At 34.2% G+C, this 23,271-nt stretch overlaps 1 protein-coding gene across 1 annotated transcript; it reads right to left on the bottom strand.

Moving 5' to 3' along the window:
• Positions 1 to 11,749: 11,749 nt before the first annotated feature.
• LOC117405372 (POU domain, class 3, transcription factor 3-B-like) lies at positions 11,750 to 15,084 on the bottom strand. The gene is made up of 2 exons (XM_034008370.3): positions 13,025 to 15,084; positions 11,750 to 12,720 (listed from the first exon to the last, which is right to left on the bottom strand). The coding sequence occupies exons 1-2, from the start codon at positions 14,240 to 14,242 to the stop codon at positions 12,604 to 12,606; spliced, it is 1,335 nt and encodes a 444-aa protein (XP_033864261.1). The 5' UTR covers positions 14,243 to 15,084; the 3' UTR covers positions 11,750 to 12,603.
• Positions 15,085 to 23,271: the final 8,187 nt, after the last annotated feature.

Below are 23,271 nucleotides of genomic sequence, written 5' to 3'. Positions count from 1 at the left end.
TTTTTGAAAGCATTCTTACTTTACAGCATTTTTTCACACCTGCCTAAAACTTTTGCACAGTACTGTACATGTGAGAATATGCCTGGAGCCTTATTGAATAATTGGTGATAATTAGGCTCCAGCCACATGGTATAAAAAGGGAGAAAAAAATCCTTTGTTGGGTGGAAGGGATTTGGTGAGTAAGAGAGCACTGTGTTTGTTATTGTGGTTTGTTTGCATTTTTGTAAGTCAAAGTTCAGTGACGGCTCTGCCCAGGAACAGATTTGTTGTTTGTTTAAACCTTTATTTTGGCCTGTGTGCTTTTTGTTTTGTATTTTTTTTTTTTTGTTTATTAACTGCAGCTTTCCTTCTCTGAGTCTCTATCCTGCCAATAACTCCTGGGCCCTGTCACAATGCACTATTCATATGGGAGGGCTATAGCAAGCCTTTTTAATGTGGTAAAAAAAATCTTACCCCATTCAGTAGTCTTTTGTGGGGGTGGATTTTTATATCATTTGTTCCAGCCTCATGAGGTTCCATCCTATTTAGTAATATCTTGAGCTCTTAATATCTATTTATTTTTGCAACTCTATATTCCCCCTGTAACTCCTTGTCTACATTTCTATCAGCACAATATTACAACATCTCAGATGAAACAAGTCATCCTTCAAAAGGTGATATTTATATACAGACAGTGCCAAAATGAAGAACTGTTTAGAGCACCATATTTTGTTCACACTGTCTTCAAGATTACATTAGCTCTAAAAGAGTATTATTATTATTATTATTATTATTATTATTATTATTATTATTATTATTATTATTAATAATAATAATAATAATAATAATAATAATAATAATAATAATAATAATAATAATAATAATAATATCACTATTTACTCATCCTCAGGGATAGCTCTGGTGCTGAAAATAAGCCACCTGTTTTCGATTGTCTTATTTGATGTATCATATCATTTGAAGTAGCGTTTGTCATGATTCATTTTTTATCCTTTTCATTAAGTAAGTTACCTACTGTAAGATATCAGCCACATCCTAAAACATGACTGAAAATGAATCCCGACACTTACATTCAGGACTGCTGTACATTAATTTGGTTGAACCTGGACTGCATTTTGCATTTCTCAACTTTCTCACTATGAGAGGATGCATGGAAATACAGCACAGCAGTCTGTCTTTGTGGCATCTTGAGCAGGTTTCTGTTTGTTCAGGCTTTCCAAGTACAGTGCAACTACACATGCTTGAACCACATCATGATTCATTTGTTTTGAGATCAGGTGTGAATGGTATGTTTGCCTAACATCACCCCCCCCCCCCCAACAACCATAAAATAATAATTAAAGATTAAGAGCGTCTCCATCAAAAACTTTACAGCCCTTTCTTTGAATATATTTAATTGAACAATACTTCACTCTTAGAAAGTGGCTGTCCTATATAGTTAATTTGGAACAAATACTGAACCATGAGAGAGTTCTAAATAATGGACCCAAAATTATCGATTGTATCAAATCATTAATTATATTTAAACCCATTACATATAATATGTCCTAAACCCACTTGGTTCTTTACGTAAGGTATATGAAACATATGTATATTGCATTTTTATTGCTGGGTGCTTCAGTTACCTGTGTTGAAGCAGATGGATGTGGTTCCTATTGCATACAGTGTAGTAAATGGTTTAAACAACTTTTTTTTTAATGATGCAAGTCTAATGGGCATTAAAAAGCTTTAGTTTACTGTACATTTGTGAAAATATATTTTTACAAACAAATTTAGAAATGCTGCAATAATTCTAGAGTTTTATTTTATTTGTAATAAAGACTTAACGTGACCATGACCTGGAAAGGGATAATGAACATCACATTAAAAAGCTACTCAGATGCTTTGTCATGTTTCATCTAACTAATCCAATATAAAAGTCCTTAAAAAGCTAAGAGTATGTAAGTGTATATCCATTGTTTCCTGAATCCACGACTAAGAATATTTTCCAACATTTTAGAATTTTAAAATGTATATTTTAATGCGTTTTACTTGCATTCATGATTTCATTTGCTTGTTTTTCTTTACTCTTAAAGCTGTTGCCAGAAGATGGCGCTAAAGTCTTTCGAGACCCAATTTAATTACTATTATTTCATCGATCCACCCTATTATAACAATTATAATTCTTAATTATTAACAATAACAACAAACTGGCACTTGAACATTTTTTTATGGATTTATTTTTCAAATATATTAATAGTTTGGGACACAAGTTATATTCTTTAAACTAAACAGGTGTAGCTTCTGTATTGTTGACATGCAATTGTGCTTTTGCACGTATTGCCATGAATAATAATTATTACTGTGTATATTAGGACTGAATTGATTTTAAAATGTGCAAATAAATATATTTTGAAATCTGTAATGAGATACGTAGAATGTGTAGGCCTAAACACATTTGACTACTGTAAAAAACAAACAAACACAACAGTTATACCAAAATGCATTGGAAAATGACCTGGTATGTAATAACTATATATAAGAACTATGACAAGTGATGTGAATTAAACATTATTTTGGTTTACATTAAGTTTGCATAACTGAAACATCATCATTTGGTCTACAAAATGATATTCAACATACACAATTCTAAACTGAAGGCCTGTATGTGTGTGAAGCGGAAAATGTAGATAGAAAATAATTATTTGTTGCACGTTCTGCAATACCAGAAGAATTATTTAAATGTATTTATTTATTTTTTCCTTTTGTTTAAATGTATTAAAGGATACTGGTACAGGCTACAGATATTGTGTGTGTTTAATTTCTTAAATAATGCATTCTTACATTGCATTTAATAAATAGGAAATACCTTTGTCTCCTGGGAATAATGATCCTACTGAGAAAGGGAACCGATTGTTAAGTCTGATTGATATGTCTTAATTTACATATTTCTAGCAGACAAGTACAAATAAATAAAAACATAAAATAACGGCTTCGAATGTTCTTAAAGAACACAGCCATGGAACACAACCTCCAGCTATAGCCTATGCGGCGGTTCTCCTTTAAGAAATAAACTATTCCATATGAATATTTAAACCTGTATTTCTCCGGTGCACACCATGTCTTTAAAATCCATACATCACTTGAACGGTGATAGAGTAGACGCGACTGTAAGCTAATTTTTGCTCTAACCTGTGGTTAGTATTTTACAGATTTCGCGCAATTAAATCACAAAGGGAAATAGGGTTATTTATATCTAGATTTTGGTGATAAAGCTTTCAAAGACAGGGACTCGGGTATAGATTTAGTCTTGATCGTGTTTTCTCTAAGGACAAGGCTACCAGATCAAGAGGAGTGGGATAAATCTGTACGTGCTACTTGTTTTAAACGCGTTCTAGGTATTTCGTGTAGTGATATTTTCCCTTTTAATAGTAAAAGCTTAACACAAATATGGAGAACATGTTAAAAAAAATCCGTGAAGAATATTAGCTTGATACATGGTAAGTAATTATGACTTGGATCTCGTTTAAATTAATTTAAAGGCTGTAGAATCCAAATTAAATTCAATTTCCATAACGATGTTGCTTAAATATGCATGAACGATAAAACTTTAAAAAGTGACCGATTTCAGTTCTTTACCTGCTCATTATTCAGTGAAATCTGGAAAACATGCTGTTTCAATGGAATTACATATGTAGGCTTTTTCACACTCTGTGTTATTAATTACAGTTTTTACAAGAACATGCAAATAGTGCATCCCATTCACATGTGTCAGCCTTTGACATATGCATTTTGCAGTAATATTAACGATTATACATATTTTTAAATGTTTGTTCATGTTTTGTTTATATTTGTTTTTCAGTTTTAGTTGAAGTAGTTTTAGTTGAGGTAGGTGTTTCTCTGTGTACAACGTGTAAACAGAGAAACAATTTCAATACCTATTATTAAAAGCTCAAACATAAATTAATCACATTTCTATCTACAAAATAAAAAACGATTACATGTATGCTGTTTTTGTTTGGTTTAATTCGACATGATGGTCATTTGTTTTATAATTATGAATTTAATAACACAGTACAATTTGTGTCTGTTGTAGGTATATGCTTAAATATTAAGATACGCACATAAATATTTAACGTCACCCAAAACAAAAGTGTATGTTTATTTTAAACTTAAGCCAGCTGATAAAGCCTATTCCAAAAAACTAAGCTACACAAATAAATCTCTTTAACAATAATAATTAAAAAAACTGATCTGCGGCACGTATTCACGTATAGCTGATGTATAGTTTTCTTGTGATACTGTATACAAAGTATACAAATACGCTTCTCTTGCACAGGTTTTAATGCTTAAGGTCAACAGAAGGGGAGAGGCATCCCTTTGCATAATGATTACAGAAACACCATTCACACTACAGCAGATTACATATGGAAGATTAACAGGAGAATCAATCTTCAATTTGTAGAGCTGTTAAACAGATCAGCTTCTCCCAGTAACAAGCTTAGTGTATCATATTTCACCGTTTGTATTAAATACCCTGCATTTAAATGTGTTCCCATGTATAGTGTATTTGGGCCAAAAGTACAGGACTGAACACACACACACACACACACACACACACACACACACACACACATATATATATAATTGTAGATTGTGTAAAGTTATTTAACACATTATTCTTATTGTTTCATAGATGCATATCATTCATCTGTGGTTTACTTTGAATGCGTACAGCAATATAAGCTATTTTCACGCAGTTCCTAGTTCAGTTCCTTCCGATTCACTAACGGTGCTCTTGTGTTTTGCAGACGTTCTCTGTTAGCCTATCAAAACCCCTAACATCAATGTTCTGAGGAAACAGTTCAGAAGACTGGGATATCCTCACGGTTGCTGACAGCAAACTGGATGTTCCATGAATGTTACCAGAAAGCACATGTTAATAGCTCTATTGGCCAGTGAACTGTTAATCAGTGTATTTTATGTAAACCGTCTACAACCAATTCCTGTGTTTATGTGTTTGTATGTTGTCTTATCGTTGTGTATAACATGTATTATAGTCAAATTAAATATATTCCAATCCTTACGAATTGTATTTACCAAACGAAATAACATTAACAGGATCTACCTTTTCACTATTTAATTGGTAATTATGAAATAATATAAGAAATCTAATCTACGAGAGCATAATACAATCAAAAATTCAATTAACATGTCCTATATACATATGCATACTTTAACCTCCCGTGTTGCCATTGTTTTAGGCCTAGAGTTACACACATGTTTATCACTTTGACGTTCTTATCCCGAGTCAAAGCAGGGAGGCTCGATAAATATTTCAAAGCATTGTGATGCAGTCGTTTACTGATACCTGCAGAGGTTAACAATGCCAGTCAAACACTGTAGCTAAACGATGGTGCTATTCTTTGACACTCAAATTATGGCTCTTGGTATTAAGATATGCCTTGCATTATTTTAAGATCTGTTACTTAGCCTTAATTAGTATAATTAATTAAATATTCACTACATGTGATACGTCTGCAAAGGGAGTGCTAGTAAAAAGTCTATTCCCCACTGAGAAAAACCCCAAGAACAATTAAAATTCACGTGACCGGCACGTGGGTTATAATTCTACCTCTGAAATACTGTCAAGGATTTACTCACACATTAATATGTGCACTCTGGCTTTGGTAGAAATGCACTTAGCGGCTTTCGTGAAACGACCACGAAAAACAACAGTTATGTATGTATTATTAATTTATTAAAAGCATCAACCCAATATGAATATAAATATTTATGAATAGTTTCTACTTTTGTGAACTTCTTTGAGCTAGTCTGTAAACTTGCTGCCAGTAAAGTATCCATAAAGTTAGGACCAATCTGATACGGAAAACCGTCTCTACAGATAGACCACAAGGTATGACTAAAGAAAAACATATTTAAAATGATTGTTTTAATGGAGTTTATATTTACTTTGTTGTGATTAAATAATAAAAAAAGGCATTTCAAGTTTCACACTGCACATGAGTTAGCAGGCTATTTTAGAACACAATATGTATACTGTATTCATTAGGTGCAAATAGTCTACACGCCCCAATCTAACCAATTGAATTATATACCTGCCCAGTGTAGTTTCTGAACACATGCAAACATATTTTTGGGGAGATCACTTATTTTCATCATTCAAACACGGGATGATAATGGAATAAAAACCTTTATTTTTTGGTACTGAAACTCGTTTTATTAACGAGTGAGTGCAGGGCAAACTATAATAGTTTATTATTATTATTATTATTATTATTATTATTATTATTATTATTATTATTATTATTATATCAGCAATGGGTTGAATCTCTACACACACTAAAATATTCTTGAAAGCATTATGCATTCATAATATTAACATATTTTGTTTATTATTATTATTTATTTCTTAGCAGACGCCCTTCTCCAGGGCGACTTACAATTGTTACAAGATATCACTTTATTTTTACATACAATTACCCATTTATACAGTTGGGTTTTTACTGGAGCAATCTAGGTAAAGTACCTTGCTCAAGGGTACAGCAGCAGTGTCCCCATCGGACTGAATCCACGACCCTCCGGTCAAGAGTCCAGAGCCTTAACCACTACTCCACACTGCTGCCCACACTATTTACACACGCAGGCCAAACTTTCGTCTGTTAGCACCCCCCCCCCCCCCCCCCCCCCCCATATATATAAGAATATATATATATATATATATATATATATATATATATATATATATATATATATATATAGCTAAATGTATTTATTTATTTATTTATTTATTTATTTATTTATTTATTTATTTATTTATTTATAACAAGACCAGCCAATGTCACACAGGATTTAATTGAATGCTATACTTTCAAGTAATGGGTGTACTGCATAAAGAGGAATATCTTGTAAGAAAGACAGCTAAACTGTGCAATATTCATTTAACGTGCATGGCTCTTTCTGTATAGTCAATTTCTTAATCTTTTAATTTAAAAAAAAAACGCTCTATTTTTGCAATAAAACAGAACTTGAAAAACACACAAAAAGGCTTGTATTTCCTGTCAGGTTTCCTGTCATAATGTGATGACCATATGGCATACATTTCCACAGAATATACATCTAATACTAAATATTAGAACAAAACTAGTGGAGTTGGTTGTCAGAGTGTTTTGAACGGGGGTTTCATTGTATGCCAATGACGTGTTTGTGTAGGTGAGTACAATGATACTGCGAAAAAGATACAGAACCAATGCAAGTGCGCTTCAGATTAATTTCCTGGAAGTCTCAGCATGTTACGTCACTTGTCCCTTTGTATTTTCTTTTATTTGCGTTCTCCTTAATAATTATACATACCATATATAAAGTGAATTTCACTGAGGTACACGAGTGAATGATGTAAGACAATATATTTCAGCCATTTAACAATAAAACACATTCCATGGCTTTGAACATTCACCGTTTTTCTGAAGACAATTTGATTTTTTGTTTCAAAGAATGTACTGCGTTTTTCTTATCCTAGTGAAACTGTGTTCCTTATTCCATCCGTGCCACATCCATTTCTCGTAGGTAGAATACACTCAAACATAAAACTTCCATGTAGAGCAATAGCCTGATTGGTGGATGGATTGACTGTAAAAACACAAACGTATTCATGTCTGTAGGGGTTTTGATATACGTGTCTAATTCTACTCTCTTTAAGGACTCGATGTCGGTTAACAGGTCCTAACACTAGTTTTGTTTTCTGATCTTGAATTTCAAAAAGGCTCTGAAATGTAAATGCTTTTGAAAGATCATATAATATATATATATATATATATATATATATATATATATATATATATATATATATATATATATATATATATATATACTGCAGTATTGTACAGTATTGTACAGGATAGCGCCACAATCCTATTCAACTCGTGTATTTCAAATTCTGCATAACCTGAAAAGACGCCTCAAAATGTATTTGTACCATGAAACATCGTAGGCGTTTTGAGATCATCCAGATTGATAAAAAGCAATATCGCACATCTACAAAAGCTTTGCATAACCTAAAATTTTAGGATTGGGACATCACTTAAAAAACAAAACAAACAGACAAACAAAAAACATCTGAACATAATTTAGATATTTTATTTAACACCATGTAATCAAAGAGACTACAAAATTATATCACAAAAGTATACCGGAAGCCATTGTAGTAAAGTATTTCATGTTAGATTTTGAAACATCCCTTTTTTGTCAGTTTTTCGTTAAGAGGCATGTGATTCAATATGTTAACATTATTCAGCAGGTTTCATTCGACTTTCGGTAGCAGTACAGTGTGTATGTAGCATGACTTGTAAGAATGTACGCACTGTAAATCATATCAATTCAATTTTTAGTGTACTTTTGGACTTCAATTAGAGCAACAAATGAAAATATGTTTTGAAACGATATCGGTATTATACATGTGTTGTGTTTTTCTTTGAAGTCTGTAAGTACATCTGCAGTACATTTAAAATACCCTGAGTGCTTTTATATTTGTTGTATATTTGTTTTATATAACGGTGTAGGAAACAATGGAGTATACGTTTTATTGTACAGAACCAAACATTTAAACCTTGTTTTATATGTATACAAATGGTTTTAAATGTATTGTCGGGTAAATTAAAAACGTACATTTGCACTATACAATAAGCCCCAGAAAAACATAATTGCAAATATTTTACACTGTGTATTTGTTTCTAAAATTCTTCTTCTTCTTCTTCTTCTTCTTCTTCTTCTTCTTCTTCTTCTTCTTCTTACGTCAATGAATATTAATAAGTTTATTTAGAACTGCCGTGCTAATTTGTTTACAACCACCGCAAAACCAATATTTTACAGGAACTAATACATTACGTGCATATTTTTTATAATTAAAATTATTTCAAGAATTAAAGCAAACCATATTGCATTGGAAACTTTGAACGTCGCTCTGAATTGTAACTATAACTGTTCTCGTCTGTTTTTTTTTTTTTTTACAAGTTGCAGTAATCCAAAATCAGACTCTATGTCAGATTAGCATTTGTATTAATGGGAATCCAAAAAGCTTGCATATTCTTTGAGAACTGCTTGAATTTAGTTGCTTAGCAACCACTGTCGGGTAAATCATCCGCGAAATTTAAATCTTTGGTAAGGGATTTGGGGTTTTGCTGAATAGTCACCACGAGGAAAATGTGTGGGATATACAGCTGTTGGCAGGATGAGATCCCAATATTTTGAGTTAAAATATATTTTAAGAAGCCCCCCTCCCCCCCATGTTTTACAATGTACCTCTCTCTCACGAAACTCAATTTACTTGAGCAATAGTATTGTTAAATACACTACACACACACACACACACACACACACACACACACACACACACACACACACACACACACACACACACACACATATATACCGTATATGATGTTTCCAGTATAGATACCAACGCAAGGGGGGTTATATAGCTATAGCCGAAAACTGGCATCTTTCTGATATCAATTTATACATTGTGTCATCCCAATTTTTTAAGGCTTCAAATGCAAATTGTACAGATACAGTTAGTTAAGCGGCCTCTGTCTCAGAGAATCGAATATTGCTTATAGCTAATCAGAATAGTAAAACCATACTAGCTGAAGGGAGATACGTGTTGAATTCTGTTGGAAGAGTTTGATTAATTGCTGTTAGACTTTGCCTGTACCATCCAACACACTAATGGTTTATGTGATCTGTATAGGATTTTGTTTTGTTTTCTTTATTCTTTCTTTTTTTAAGGCACTAGTGCCAGCGTAGTTCTATTTTAATTTAAACTAAATGTTAATTAAAAACACAGGTAAAGTAAAGTCTAGAGGAACAGGGGTATGTTCTGTGATAAGTATTACTATCCGCCTAAAACACCTATTTCCTAAAAATCAATTGTTAACAAATATTCCCATGTTCAAAAGCTACCTTTTTAAAATTGACGTTTGTTTCTAACCACTCGACATTGACTTTACAATACTCATATAACTAATGTAAACGCAGACGTTGTAAAACGCGCAATAGAGTCTCTGGAACGTTTCAACAACCTGCTACGCAGACTGGGGGTTGTTTACATAAAACCAGTACCTGTCCATAGCACTCGTAACCTAAAAAACTTATACTATCATGTGAAGAATGATGAAAACATATCGGTAACCACAGTACACAGTGTAGTGCTGAAAATTCGATTACAAAATTCAAACAATGTGCCTATTACCAAGCTGGCACAAGCAGGCCTATATAAAAACAGAACTAAACAGTCCTCTAAAGCAAGGATGCAAAAAAAAAAAAGGATAAATAAACAAATGAAGAAATAAATACGATGAACTGAATGGTATCTATCAAATCTCTACACGCGCCTTTGGTTTCAGTTTAACATGCCTAAAATCTGTAGTACACGATAAGCATACTTAAGCACGGGTTATACATTAGTAGCCACATTTAGTTAAGCGACTCCAAAACACCACAGTCCAGTAATAATAATAATAAAAACTAGTGTAACATGAGCGCATAAAAGGTCTGTCTGTATTCACTGTTCAAAATAACGGGGTATCACTAGCCTATACACGTATCAACAAACTATTTGCAAAACGAGTTAAAATCAATCAATCAATTATTGCAACTGCATTCAGTTTATCAATTACACCGTGGCACGTAGGCATGTTCAAAATTCTAAGCAAACAAGCGGCTGCAGATTCATGTGAATGTGTGTTCTGTTTTGATATATTACTGGAGGCATGTCTAAAATGAATATTGCTGTTACGTCTCCATTTTTGCAGTAGGCCTATATACAATGAAAACTCCACGACACTGTACAAGATATGACTCGAGCATATGAATACAATAACAAAACAACACGTAGATGATGTCAAATTATTATTATTTTTTTGTTTAACTCTATTAAGATTTACAAAAGCTAAGGCATTTTTCTTATTAGGCTTATTATATTATTATATATCGAATATTCTGTCATGACAATTTCGGTTATTGCAAAACACACACACAAAAAAAAAAAACAAACACAGGATACAGTTTGCACGCCCCTTTAAAATCTAACACCAATCCTTTAATTAATAATAATCTTTAAACTTTAGTGTCTTTAAATATTTGATAAGAAAAGTTTCGCCAATGTAAACACGCTGAAACACCTTATGGCATCTAATTGGTAAACAAAGTAGTTTTTTTTTTAAACCATTAAGAATTGTTTTATTTTTTTTAAAAAAAATATATACATCTTTAAACAGAGCGCACTTTGTGTACACTGATAAACTCAAACACATCTATTTTCTATGATTATTTCAGAATACTATACAGTAGCTGTAGCCTATACCAATAACAACAAGCAGTCTTTCAAAGTCAAAAACTGTGACCTAAGGGTTATCAATTTGTTTTGGTTCTAGAGTTGTGTTTATATTGAGCAGTAGTTACATAATTTATTATTCCTAAAAATGTTTATTTTGGCTGTAAATTTAAACTGTCAAATAACCATTGTTATTCAGATAATCAGTAAATCCATCAATAAATTATACCAGGTGGTCTAACTGAGAACATTTTAAAAATAAATAAACATACCAAATGTCAGAGCATGGCAAACACAGAGCTTCCGTGTATATATTTTTTAAAATAAGAATTTCAGTAAAATCTCAAATCATATAATTTTAGTAGAATGCTGTAATGAAAATATATATTTTCTGCGCTACCATATGCACCACACACAATCACATTATTTCATTCTAACACATTTATTTTCTCAATCATCTCATAAGGAATCACTACTCAAATTAAATTACAATCAAATTATCACATCAAAAGATACCCTTATTACCTAACAACTGTCGATATTTTCAGCTCATTTTGATTTGTGCTCGTTTGAAAAATAATAACAAAACAAAATATAAAACACGTAACACAAGATTTTGGTGGAAAATAAATTACCGTTTGTAACAGTTCATTAGGTATTCTGAATAAAATCTGAAAACAAGTCATTTTGATGAAAATATAAAGTAAATATTTTAGATCACCAACTGATCTAATGAATCTATATTGCCATCTTTGAAAAGTCTGCTTATTAAAACCTACCAAAAACACTGCTTAGAAATGGCAGAATTAAATAATAAACATCCACAGCACCCATTCAGTCAAACTTGGCAACGGATTTTATAAGAAATTCAGATAAGTGCAGCTGCAGATGGTCAGTCTTTTTTTTTTTTTCTTTTAAAAAAATCCATTGATATGTCCATAAAATACAATATAATCTTCAAAAGAGGCGATCTTTTAGATCAAAGAATTTGGGGAATTGCCTAACAAAGTGTTCTCGCGCTAACAACCCCATTCGTATTTATTTATCCATGCAGTCCTCTTCTTACATCAAGCTTGAAGCTCACGGATCCGCATTCTTCCTATGTCCTTGTCACATAATTCAACGTTTGTTTTTTTTTCCCCAGCTTGCTTCCTTAACGTTTACAGTCTGTTTTTTATAGTGTTTTGTGTCTGCTTTTGTTGTCTCAAACAAAAAAAATAAAGAATAGGGAAAAAAGAAAGCTCTCACGTCTTAAACCTCATATCTCGTGGTGATGTTTAGTGCGCCAAAATTACCTGGTGGAACATACTTGAAGCAGCTGACATCCTCTCGTCACTCGGATGATTCGGCCCAGTTAAACTTGCATCTTTTAAGTAATCTACTAAAAAATGTCCCTGAAAGAAAGAGCAGACAGAACCTTTTAGGTTAATACATTTGAGGCCTTGGTGCAGTTAATCCATGCGTTTTTTTTGGAGGTTTTTTAAAAAAAAAAAAAAATATATAAAACACATCTGCAGTCTTATTTATCAATCACAGTATACAATTGCTATCTTGTTGGTAGTCTGTGTCCTATCTGTTTAATATCTATAAAACAGTTTTGTATTTTTTATTTTATTTTATTTTATTTTGTATGTTTTATATGTCTCACTGAACACTCGTTTGCAGTCCATGGTGAGGGGGCGGTGTGTCTGCACTCACATTGCCGACCTGGGAGTACACATCGTCCGGCGTCTGCTGCACTCCCGGGGGTGTCATCCTTTTCTCTTTCTGTCTCCGATTACAAAACCAGACCCTGACCACTTCTTTCTCCAACTGCAGGCTGTCCGCTAGAGAAGTAATCTCCTGAGCCGAAGGTTTTGGACACTTCAAGAAGTGGCTCTCCAACGCCCCCTTAACGCTGACTTCGATGGAGGTGCGCTTCTTTCTCTTTCTGCCCTGGGCTGCGATCTTGTCAATGCTGGTCGGACTCCCGGTAGTGGAGTCTGCTTCTTCGAGCCATTTGTTTAGCAAAGGCTTGAGCTTGCACATGTTTTTGAAGCTCAGTTGGAGCGCCTCAAACCTGCATATGGTGGTTTGGGAGAAGACGTTGCCATAGAGGGTACCCAGAGCCAAGCCAACGTCTGCCTGCGTGAAGCCCAGCTTGATTCGCCTTTGCTTAAACTGTTTAGCAAACTGCTCCAAGTCATCTGAGGTCGGTGTGTCCTCATCGGAGTGTGGATCGTGGCTGTTCACTCCGCCGTGATGTTGCTGGTGGTGCTGATGCTGATGATGGTGGTGGTGGTGGTGACTTCCATGATCTAGCTCCGGTGTGTCCCCTCGTACTAAACCGGGGTGCACCAAGCTTTGGCTCCCCGGTGGACTCAGCATACCGTTCACCGTGAATCCTCCGGGCTGGGAGTATATCAGAGACTGTTGCTGCTGTCCCCCGGCTATAGACGGGATGTGTGCCGCTGTCGTTGCCCCCCAAGCCCCTGGGTGACCCTGGTGTGGACCAAGATGAGGGGGCCTGAGATGCAGTGCAGTTCCCGCGTGCAGATCGTCTCTGCCCGAATTGTTTTTGATATCTTGCTGCTGCTGATGCTGGGGGCTTCCAGTCATCCCCACGGGGCTGGATGACCAAGGCGATCCGGCTTCAGCCGCTGCTACTGCGGCTGCAGCGGCGGCATGGGGCAAGGATGTTACCCACTGATGGGCATGGCTCAACATATGGCCCCCGTTGCTCGCCGCCATGGCTCCCTGCATGAAGTCGCTCTGAACCATCTTAGCTGTTGGATCCCCTCTGTACCCGACAGAAACCGAAGTAACAGCAGCACTGCCAGGTTGCATACCACCGCCTCCCGAGTCGGAGTGCACAATTGAGCCTGAAGTATGGATGCTATTGTTTGGCAGGTAAGGGTTGGAAGCCGCAGTGGCCATTCCTTTAACCCTGTGTTAATTGTCCGTTGATTATTCCCCTCTTCTTTATGCAACGTTTCTTTCGGATAGGTACAGACTGTTCTCTTTCATATAAATTAGTCTACCATTTAAAGTCCCCGGCAGGCTTCTGGGTTATAACACCAGGATGAGCTCTCTCTCTCTCTCACTCTCTCTCCATCTCTCTCTCTCTCTCGATACACACACACACACACATATATATGTAAAAAAAACAAAAAAACAATAAAAGTAAAAATCCACTCTTGATCTTTATTTTAATTCAGCTGTAAAAACAGACTTCTGGAGCCTTTTTGTAAAAAAAAAAAAAAAAAAAAAAAAAAAAAAAGATTTGTTTATATATATATATATATATAAGTTTTGTCCGTTCCAAACTTCTAGCGTGATGAAAGTTGCAGAAGCTCTTTGCACTTTCCTTTATGCAAAAATAAAATAAAAAAAATTAAAAAAAAATGAAATCCTTTTTTAAGTTCCTTGTTTGCAGGGAGGGGGTAATTGAAGAGGTTGATAAATTCTCCTTGCTTATTTTGTAAGGTAGATGTGGAGTTGTTCCCCTTTTTTTGGTTCTTTTATTGCAGTAGCCGCTGTGTCTTTGTTCTGTTTTGATGTAGAATTTAAACCTGCAAACCGCTAACTCCAGTAGAAGTAGTGCCCCTGTATACAGTAGTGTGATGGTTGCACTCTCTCTCTCTCTTCTCTCTGTCTCTCTTTCTCTCTCTCTTTCTCTCTCTCTCTCTCTGACAGTTCTTTCTCTGTCCCTCCCTCAGAGCGCATGGACTCTCGAATGTTTACCCTTTGCCAAGCGCGCGCACACAGTCCACATCTTTTCTCTAAATACAAGGAAGTCGAGTGCGAGACTCCCGTTGATTGGATACCTGCTGTGCGATTGACAGGTCTTGAAATCCTGGCTCCAGGCGCGCGGCCCCCCTTCCGGCCGTTCCGATTGGCTGCTTTTTAATTTAGGCACAAAAAAAAAAAAAGTCGGAGGACATTGGGAAATCTGGCCACAGTCCCTTTAACTCTTAGTGAACTGCAGACGCTAAAATATAACCTTTGCCAAAGCATAATTCGTTTTGAAGGCTGTATGAATAAAAAAAAAAACTGCTCTAGTTTTGTTAAAAAAAAACATGACTTTTAGGTGACCTTTTCTATTTTTTGAACTTTAGCATGCTAATGTGTTTATATCAGTGGCTAATACATAATTTGTGTTAAAGTTTTCTTTATGTTTACTGTATGGCATGCACCTATTAAATCTAAAACTCGTTATACTGTATTGCAGACCTTAATTAAATACAATTAACAGCTCAGTGTAAACAATTGTAGCATTTAGCTTTCATTCTTTGCATTAATTGCTTGTTGGTTTCATTAAAGGTATAGGTGTTACGTACATTTTCAGTATTTGTGTGCTTATATTAGGTGAATTATTTTCATCACTATTAACATATTAGCACTGTTAAAACTTTTGCAAAAACTTGTTTAAACGTTTAGGCGGTGTCATTTTTTTAAAAATGATGTTAATCATGCATATTACAGGGTAATGGGCTTAAAAGGGTTAAATTCGAATGCAGTGGTTTGAGAGATGCTTCCAAGCGGAAATGCTGCACTGGCAACCCCAGTGAACCACGAAAAAAGAGAAAGTAGTAACCAAAACATGGGCAAATTTCGCATTCCTTGGGGAATTTACAAATAAATAACCCCTTTAAAACGAATACACACAAGTACATAATAAAATAATTTTTATCGGAGTTGCACATGCAGCAAGCAGGCTGTCACCTTGTAGTTCAAAACAAAACTGTAACACAGTTACAGCAGACCACGGTTACTGAACTGCATTTGCGTGCTGTGCAGACTAACACAGACACAGAACTTGTTTGGGACGTGATCCCGCTTTTGTTTGCATGGTATGCCATTCTCGACACGGGTATAAGTTAAAAATCAATGATACATATATCTAGAGAGGTTTGGTAACCAAACTCAGCACCTAGCAATTTTATTCTTTCAAAACGGCCCCCAAAAGAGTTTTTTTTTAAAATTCTTTATAGAGGATCTTAACACAGATTTAATTGACTAAAAACGGAGATATCCAGGTGCAGGCGTTTGAATAGTCGGTGCCAGAACCCCATGTTTCCCTTCTCGGCAGATTTTGCTTGGATCAAGTTCAAAAACCGAGTGTCTCGTGGTTTTGTTTACATTGAATGGGTAGGGTAGGAACGGTGCCATGGGGCCGTCTTTCATTAATATACAGTGAGGATTTTGTCTAAATTACTGCTATGCATTTCACAGTGCACGCTTTCAAAAGGCGTCTCATGTGGCCTGATGAAACGTGGAGCGCTGCCGCAAAGAAGGCACTTTTCTTCCAAAACAGTCAAAAGTAATAACAAAAACAAAATATACTTGTTTTGAAGTTTTTTTTTCTTCTAATTTATGTTGTGTTTGTTTCCCAGTTCCGGCTGTGGAATTCAGTGGTTGTGTATGAAAAAAAAAAATCCCTAACTATAAGAGAACAGTTAGTGCTGATTTTCATTTGCATAAATTTTCATATATTTTAGTGAAAATAATAGACTAGTGGAGAGCCGGGCTCAGTTGAGTCAGTGTAAAGGGAAGTGTTAGGAAGAATCGTTTCGTTGGAGAGGAGAAAAACAAGTCTCCCATTAATTTATCAAAATTAGAAACCACAACTGTTTTATTTGCTGTGTTTCTTAGAATTTTTGACGGTAAGTGATTCTTTCTGTGTTTACCTTTCGCTTGTCGCGGAGTGGTGTTTTTAAAACGGGATGGCCGATGGTGAGTCAAAAAGGCAAAACTGTTGAACGCCAGGGATACCAGGATAGTCTGATGATATTTTATATTTATGTACAACATTGTTTAGGTGATTATAAAAGCAAATATATAGAACCAATGCGCTGCCGTAGTTTCCTTGGCTATCATAAGGAGGTTTATTATAATTCTATTTAAAAAAAAAAAAACGCATTTCAATGCACACGTATTTAAAATAATAAAAACCAATATGATGATAATGCACCAACTGCAACGCATTATACAAATAATGCAAATAATTATATTTAGGGCAGGAAGATGTCTTTCTTTCTCAATGTAAAAATTGTGGACTATTATTTTGAGTCTCACAAACGTCTTAAATACGTAACAAACGGTTAAGCATAACAGCTCTCCAGTGAAAGTCTGCCTGCAAGAACATAATCAATCAAAACTAACCAGGACACACCTTCGGTTTATTCTCAAAGGATTTGGGGACGTGAGAATTACTAACCAGAGCTCACTTTGTTTTCATTTTTGTCTCGCTCGCCTATATTTTAAATACATTTAAGTTTTTCAGTGACGTTTATTGCCCAAAAGCAGGCATTTATAATGTAAATATTATATTTTGAGCCAACGTACCAACATAACAAAGTAGATCCAGTTTATGTTTTTATTTCTGTGATTTTGCATGTTTGTATACATGTAGACTATGTATGTGTATGTGTATGTTTGAAGGGGAATGATTCATGTGTACAGTGTTGCTTGTATGCATACCATTGAGTTATAGATACACAATGCCATTAACAAAATGCACATATACAACTTATTCTAACCGGTACACAATATTTATAACTTAACAACGCAGTACCATTCTGAAAGGACTATTTCGTTTTCATACGGAATCGGTCTCTTTGTAGTTCTTTTGGGCTTTCAGTTTTTCTGTTTTCTCACGGGTTAACTTTATGTGCCCCCATTGGAACAGATGCGATATAGAGCTGCCCCTGAAGATCATTTGTTTCCTTGATCGAGAACATTTCTGAGCACAGCATTTTGGTTGCCATAGTGAAAGGGATAAAAGGAGGAACACTGGTCACATTAAGCTATATGTTTGTGCACTGGGCGTTAGATAAAAGGGCTTCTGGTTTAGCCAAGAGCTCTGCGGAAGCCAAATCAACTACTGTCCGAACTAAAAGTAGTTTCTTTCTTTGTTTCTTTCTTCAGTTATTATTTTACCACAGATATTTAGAATTGCGCACGTAAACAAATTTTTATTGGTCGTTGTTATTTTATTTTCCCTTAATTTGTTGTATAATCTTACTTTAGTTTCTTGCAAGATGATAAAATCTTTAACCAGCAGGGGTCGCGCTGTCTCGCTCTCAGAATTTGGTGAGTATGAAATGCTCGACAGAGTTATTGAAAGCAAATGTGTCTTGTAGTTGGTATGATTAAATAAATTTTTTAAAAAATAAATTAAATTAAAAAACATACCAAACGTATACCTATAAATATAACAAATCAACACGATATTTAAAAAATAACATAATATATTAAGTCGCACAAGGTTCCATAACACTGGAAACATATTAATACGTATGGATTTAAAGGATTATTGAAAACATCCAGGTTTACAAAAAAACCGTTATAGACAAGTCACAGTGATTTTCGAATGCAACGTTGAATTGGATTGTATAGACCTATATTTCTTATTGTCTTAGAGAAAAAAGAATCAATCTTTTACAAAAGTTTAAAATGTAAGCATTGTTTTTGAAAACTGTATTTGTCTTTCAAGTGGTTCTGAAACCATAAACAAACTGTGAATGTTGCATAACCAGCAAGAAACAACTGAAGTGCACGTGCCGAGCTCTTGAGGTATTTATTTGAAATATTGCAACGTCAACATTTTGTTTTCATTTTTAGAAAAGCACACTGGTGTCCAGCAATGGACTAAATGCTTTGTGGTGAAGATGGCCCGCATTATCTTACTTTTTTATAAGTTAAATAACAATACTTTATTATATAGTACTGTTTAAGGCGGGATCCGGGTTTCATGAACGCTAGCTTGTAGTTTTATTTAAAAATCCGTTTCGTTGTACCAAACATAATTATATACCATGTTCACCTAATTACTATTATACGTTAGTGCATACACAATGCATGCATCAAAACACTTTAATAATGTTTAAAACCTTTAGAAACCTTACCTTTATTATTGTTACCGCATATTTAATTTATATTGCCGCATATTTAAACTTGAATAAGTCTTCAGTGCACCCCCCTCCCCCTCACTTTTTATTTATGTATTTACTTATTTGTGTATATGAAATTATTTGTAATAAAATATAGTAGGCTACGATGTATATAAACACATTCATGCCGTTTTAAATTAATGTAACAAAAGTAGAAAAAGCAGAATATGTAATCCAGTGGTACATTTATTTAAATGTTCACCCACAAGTACTACAATCTATATGTAGGATAATGTATGTTTTTGTTTATAGTTTTATTTTTATTGTATTTCAATAGTTTATAAACCAGTCCGCTCTCAACGTTACAAGACTGTATACAGGTGCTTGTCACCAGTGTTTCCAAGCTACATTCTTTTTTATCAAATGGGCCAGAATGTTTACATTGCAACAAAGAAGTTTCAATTTGTTTGTCTCAAAAAAGTTACTGTAGACTAGTATTTCATTGCATTATATATATATTATATCACATTTTTTCATAACTTACCTAAAAGCAATACTTCATCATATCTAAATGCAGAATATTTAATGCATTTAGATATAATGTATACTTAGACCATTTTTTACCTTTCTATTAAAAGTCAACATGGTTAAGCCTCTTGAAGTTTAACATGCGAGAAAAAGGTTTAGATAAAGCTTGATAAAACAACACAAATAAAATATTCATGCCACAGCTAATTGTATGATGACGATACCCCTGTCATATGAGGAGAAAGTTAATTGTCCTTCAAAACGCAAACTTTTTTCCCTGATAGCCAGAGGCTTTTAAGTGTAGTTCATCCATAATATCTTGTCCCACCAATATCTTTGACTTAATCAAATATGATATAGGCTTCATGGACTGTCCTAATCTACGCAAATTGTTAATTAAATCATTTTAATGCTTGGGGTATATCAGTGCAACATTCAAAGAATAAAGGAAATATAATCATCTTAAGAGGTTTGTAGGTTTAGGAAATGCATTAATCACCTTTTTTGCTTATCTGTTGCCTAAGTCATATACATATAATATAGTTAAGCTATAGTACACTTATAGTGCATTTCTATCTGTGGGGCATGAAATAATTAATATATGTAGTGATATAATATTTAATATAGGCTAACAAAGGCAGCAGTGTGGAGTAGTGGTTAGGGCTTTGGACTCTTGACCGGAGGGTCGTGGGTTCAATCCCTGGTAGGGGACACTGCTGCTGTACCCTTGAGCAAGGTACTTTACCTAGATTGTTCCAGTAAAAACCCAACTGTATAAATGGGTAATTGTATGTAAAAAATAATGTGATATCTTGTAACAATTGTAACTCGCCCTGGAAAAGGGCGTCTGCTAAGAAATAAATAATAATAATATAGTAACACATGCAATGTTAGGTGGATCTCCCTGGTTTACTTTATGTGGTCATCAAAGTACATTATTTTGTTGTCATTAAAAGCTGAAATGATGACACAGTAACATCATGTGACGTCATTGGGTGCTTTAGGCTGGTCTTCAAACTGTTAAATGAGATGCTGAATATTTGGTTCTGGAGCTTTAACATTATAATACATGCAGTACTATGTATTTTTCTGGATTGGCATTATAAGTCGAACTGCCAATATATCTAATTTGCCAATTCAATTATTAAAATAGTATACTGATGCCATAAACAATCAGAGCATTAAAAGAAGTGCAAGCCTTTTCGTATTTAATGAAGACACACATAACAACAGCATTCTTATATTTGCATTTTGAAATCCTGATGCTTTCTGTTATGATTATGGTTTAGTTTAGTATAAGTAAAAATGAAATCAATCAAGTGAAATGGCTGATAAAGGAAATATGTTATTAAAATGTAATTTAATTACTAGCCCATGAGTTGTAATTACACTTAAAGAATGCATAAATGACTTTATTCACTTGGCCAAACCATATGCAAAACAGTAAACATGGTAATAACCTTATATCTGTCACTGCCCGCTGAAATTCATTTAGAGCAGCTTACAACTTTGCACTCTTTAGGGATAATATATCCATGTAATTAAAAGACTATAGTTTGGCTTATATGTAATTAAAAGCAAATACTGCATCATAAATTATATGCCAAAGTTCTATTTGATAAATAAACAAATAAAGAATAGGAATAATATGTTTATTATTTGGGAAAAGTAGGCTGTGCATTTTATTTAATTCTTAGCTAGCTTCTAGTGCTTGCTAGTATATATTAATAGTAACTGTTTTACTGTAGCATGCAGTTGTCTTTTGGGTAATTCAGAGATTATTTTGACATTTGAACTCTAAACGTGTCTTGTGTAAGACACTGTAGGCTACAGTAGGTCATTCACATCACAAGTTTTGGCATTTTGTATAAACATGCACATGTCCCACATTTTGCCTTAAGGTTGTTGATCTACATGAAAATGGTTTACATACATTTTCAGCTTCTAAAATTATGACGCTTTACTTAGGAACATGCCTTTTGCCCATTATTGATTTCATGCTACTTTATGGAGAATCAATGTACATTTCATAATGTCTTTCCAATGAATCTGTCAAATGTAATAAAAACTATACTAGGAATGATGGACTTCGAAATACTGCATATTTATATAAAGCAACTCACATTGCGTTGAATTTTCTCACCTGCATGTCACCTGCTGATACAACCAATGCCATTAATACAAAGTCATATTATTATGTTTTCCCAGTCATTTTTATGGCTATATACAATTTTCAAGAAAAATATATTATGTAAAATATATGAAAGGGAATAATTATGTGAAAACTTAAGGCCCCACCTGCCAACCATACAACATGCTGTCCTTCCTCAGGGCAGCTTAATAGAAAGGTTCTGTCATGATAAAGTTTTGTTCCTTTATTGTGCTGTTTTGGAATGAGGCAAAGTAATAAGCAATATAATAACATATAATATGATATAATAACATGCGCAAAGTAGTCTTAAAATAATCCAAAACTGTTTCTGTGTGTGGTCTGTTTGTTTAGCACAGTTTTGTTTATATCAAACCTTGCACAATGTAAAGCAGAATATTAATAGATCTAAGGCTGTTTTTCAGGTTTGTTCAGTTATGTTATTTATTGTAAATATAGGTTAAGTAAATTATGGTTACAGAATGCTCAAGCAATGTATCAGTGTTTCTAGTCACTTTTTGTAACAGCCAGTGTAAGAATAATAGGCCAACCAACCAACCAGCGTTTAACTGATTTATTTTTTATTTTTCTCTTTGCAGATGTACAATTATGAAAGAACAAAAAACAGTGCTTTTTAATGCATACAATCTGTGTACTTACCTTCATGACTTGAATGCATGCAATTTGTGACTGTATAAAAAACTGCTTTAGTGACATTACAAATCTACAAAATAGATAGAAATGTTGCTTGATATACTAAGGACATGTTGAATTGTTATGCATTGTGTGCCAATGAGAGTAAACACTTTTTTTTAAGACTGCTGCTGTACCCATTAAGGTAAATTGGTGGGTACCTAGTTAGCTAAAAGGTATCCATTGTGCTGAAAAGCTGGGTGCAAACTGCAATAGTTTGTGCTGTGTTTTTGTTTGTCAAACAAGCCTGTTCTCTTGGGAGTGGGGCATGTGGCAGATCCCAGCCCAGGATTACATTAATCAAACTATGTATTTCCCTAGGGATTCCCAGCACAAATCAGAGTAAATCCTAATAAAATTGGATCGCAGGAAACTGAACACTTTAAGTAACCTTTTCTTTTTCTTCCAATAAAAATCCCAGCATTTACCATCTCTTCTGAAATCATCTTGTGCATTACCATTACCCACATTACACATGCTTTTTAAGGTATGTAGCAGTAAACACAAAACTCCCATACAATACATATGGACCAGTTCCCAGTGCTTATGAACACCATACAGTTTACAAAATAATGCTCTCTCGGGTTGTAGCCCTCAATTCAATAATATATGCTTTCCCCAGTGCAAGTATTTTTAATACACTATTTTTCCCACTGATAAGTTGATACGACCAACGAGAATTAAAACTAATCACAATAATT

The sequence above is a fragment of the Acipenser ruthenus genome, chromosome 9 (genome assembly GCF_902713425.1).
Source record: "Acipenser ruthenus chromosome 9, fAciRut3.2 maternal haplotype, whole genome shotgun sequence".
NCBI lineage: Eukaryota > Metazoa > Chordata > Actinopteri > Acipenseriformes > Acipenseridae > Acipenser > Acipenser ruthenus.
Note: the sequence above shows the minus strand (reverse complement) of the source record. Positions and strands in the feature narration are given on the sequence as shown.